The 1325-nt window shown below is 24.5% G+C and overlaps 1 protein-coding gene across 1 annotated transcript in view; it reads right to left on the bottom strand.

The window, feature by feature from the left end:
• The window catches only part of LOC105619020 (sorbitol dehydrogenase-like), a 6053-nt gene that overhangs the window by 3706 nt on the left and 1022 nt on the right, over positions 1 to 1325 (bottom strand). The window contains exons 2-3 of the mRNA XM_012200547.1: positions 884 to 917; positions 52 to 212 (exon numbers count right to left, since the gene is read on the bottom strand). Coding sequence (XP_012055937.1) covers positions 52 to 212; positions 884 to 917 — 195 coding nt within the window. The remainder of the gene's footprint in view (positions 1 to 51; positions 213 to 883; positions 918 to 1325) is intronic.

Below are 1325 nucleotides of genomic sequence, written 5' to 3'. Positions count from 1 at the left end.
ATATATATATATATATATATATATATATATATATATATGTGTATGATATACCTTTAAATTCGTAACATTTTTTCCAAGTTTGGCAACTGTTCCAGAGGACTCATGGCCAAGAATCATGGGTTTCTTCACAATGAAATCGCCAATTCTGCCATTGACAAGATAATGAATGTCCGATCCACAGATTCCTACACATCCCATTTCGAGAAGCACCTCTATAAAACATTACAATATCTTTTATTATAATATATTTCCAACTTACTAAAATATAGAAAGGAACATCTACCTTTAAAATTCTTTTTGATCCAAATTGTCAGTATTATGATAAATTTAATTGATTGCAAAACAGACTTTCATATTTCTTTATCTCACTTCATAATTTTAATGTATCTGTTTTTGTTCATCAAAAGATTAATATCGAAAATTTAAGATTATTGTAAATTTTTCTAACTTAGATTAAAATATACGCGCAAAACGCTCAACAGTTTTAAATTGAAATTAATCTTCTTAATTTATCAGTATGTATCTGGAACAGCATTGTGTATAATACTTCGACAAGCATCATCGCATGTATTAATAGATATCGATGTAAATTGATTCACAATAAATTGTTATACAATCGGATAAAAAATTCTTCTTTTACATTTTCAATATAAACTGAATTTTTATGGAACTTTCCTCTGTAATAAAAAATAATATTATCTAATAAATGTTGATTAATTCACTAATACATTTTTTTATTAAGAACAGTATCATTTATTAATTATATTTATTAGTAATACATTTTTTTAATAATATACATTATTGGAATCTTTTTGTGATGTGTTTTTTATCAAAGTTAATTAAAAAATAGTAAATATTGATTGATAAAAAAGGCATCTCTTACCATTGTCTTCTGGTTCCTCGATAATCGTATTTTCCTACAACAGGAAAAATTTAATCACAAATATATTGAACAAATATAATTTGACATTGCTGTGTACACAATAATAATAAAACAATTTACAAAATTTGACATTCTAGAAATTGGCATAGAATAGACTGCTGTTTCAATTTTGCACTTATCTTTTATGAAATAAAAGTACTGAATGAGAAAAAGTTAAAAAAATTCCATATGGCAAATAATATGTGTGGCAAAAAAGAAATTGTTGTTTAATGCAGATACTTAAATGATTTAAAAGGTCAATCCGTTAATACGGAGGGACATCTATAATCGATTTACAAAGCTGCAGTCTCACGTGAAGTTACATTTAAGAATCAGGAACAAGTGATTATAAAAATAATAATCTGAATGTATATATATATATATATATATATATATATATATA

Source organism: Atta cephalotes (assembly GCF_000143395.1).
Source record: "Atta cephalotes unplaced genomic scaffold scaffold00019, whole genome shotgun sequence".
In the NCBI taxonomy this organism is placed as follows: domain Eukaryota; kingdom Metazoa; phylum Arthropoda; class Insecta; order Hymenoptera; family Formicidae; genus Atta; species Atta cephalotes.
This window is presented reverse-complemented; position numbering and strand designations above follow the sequence as displayed.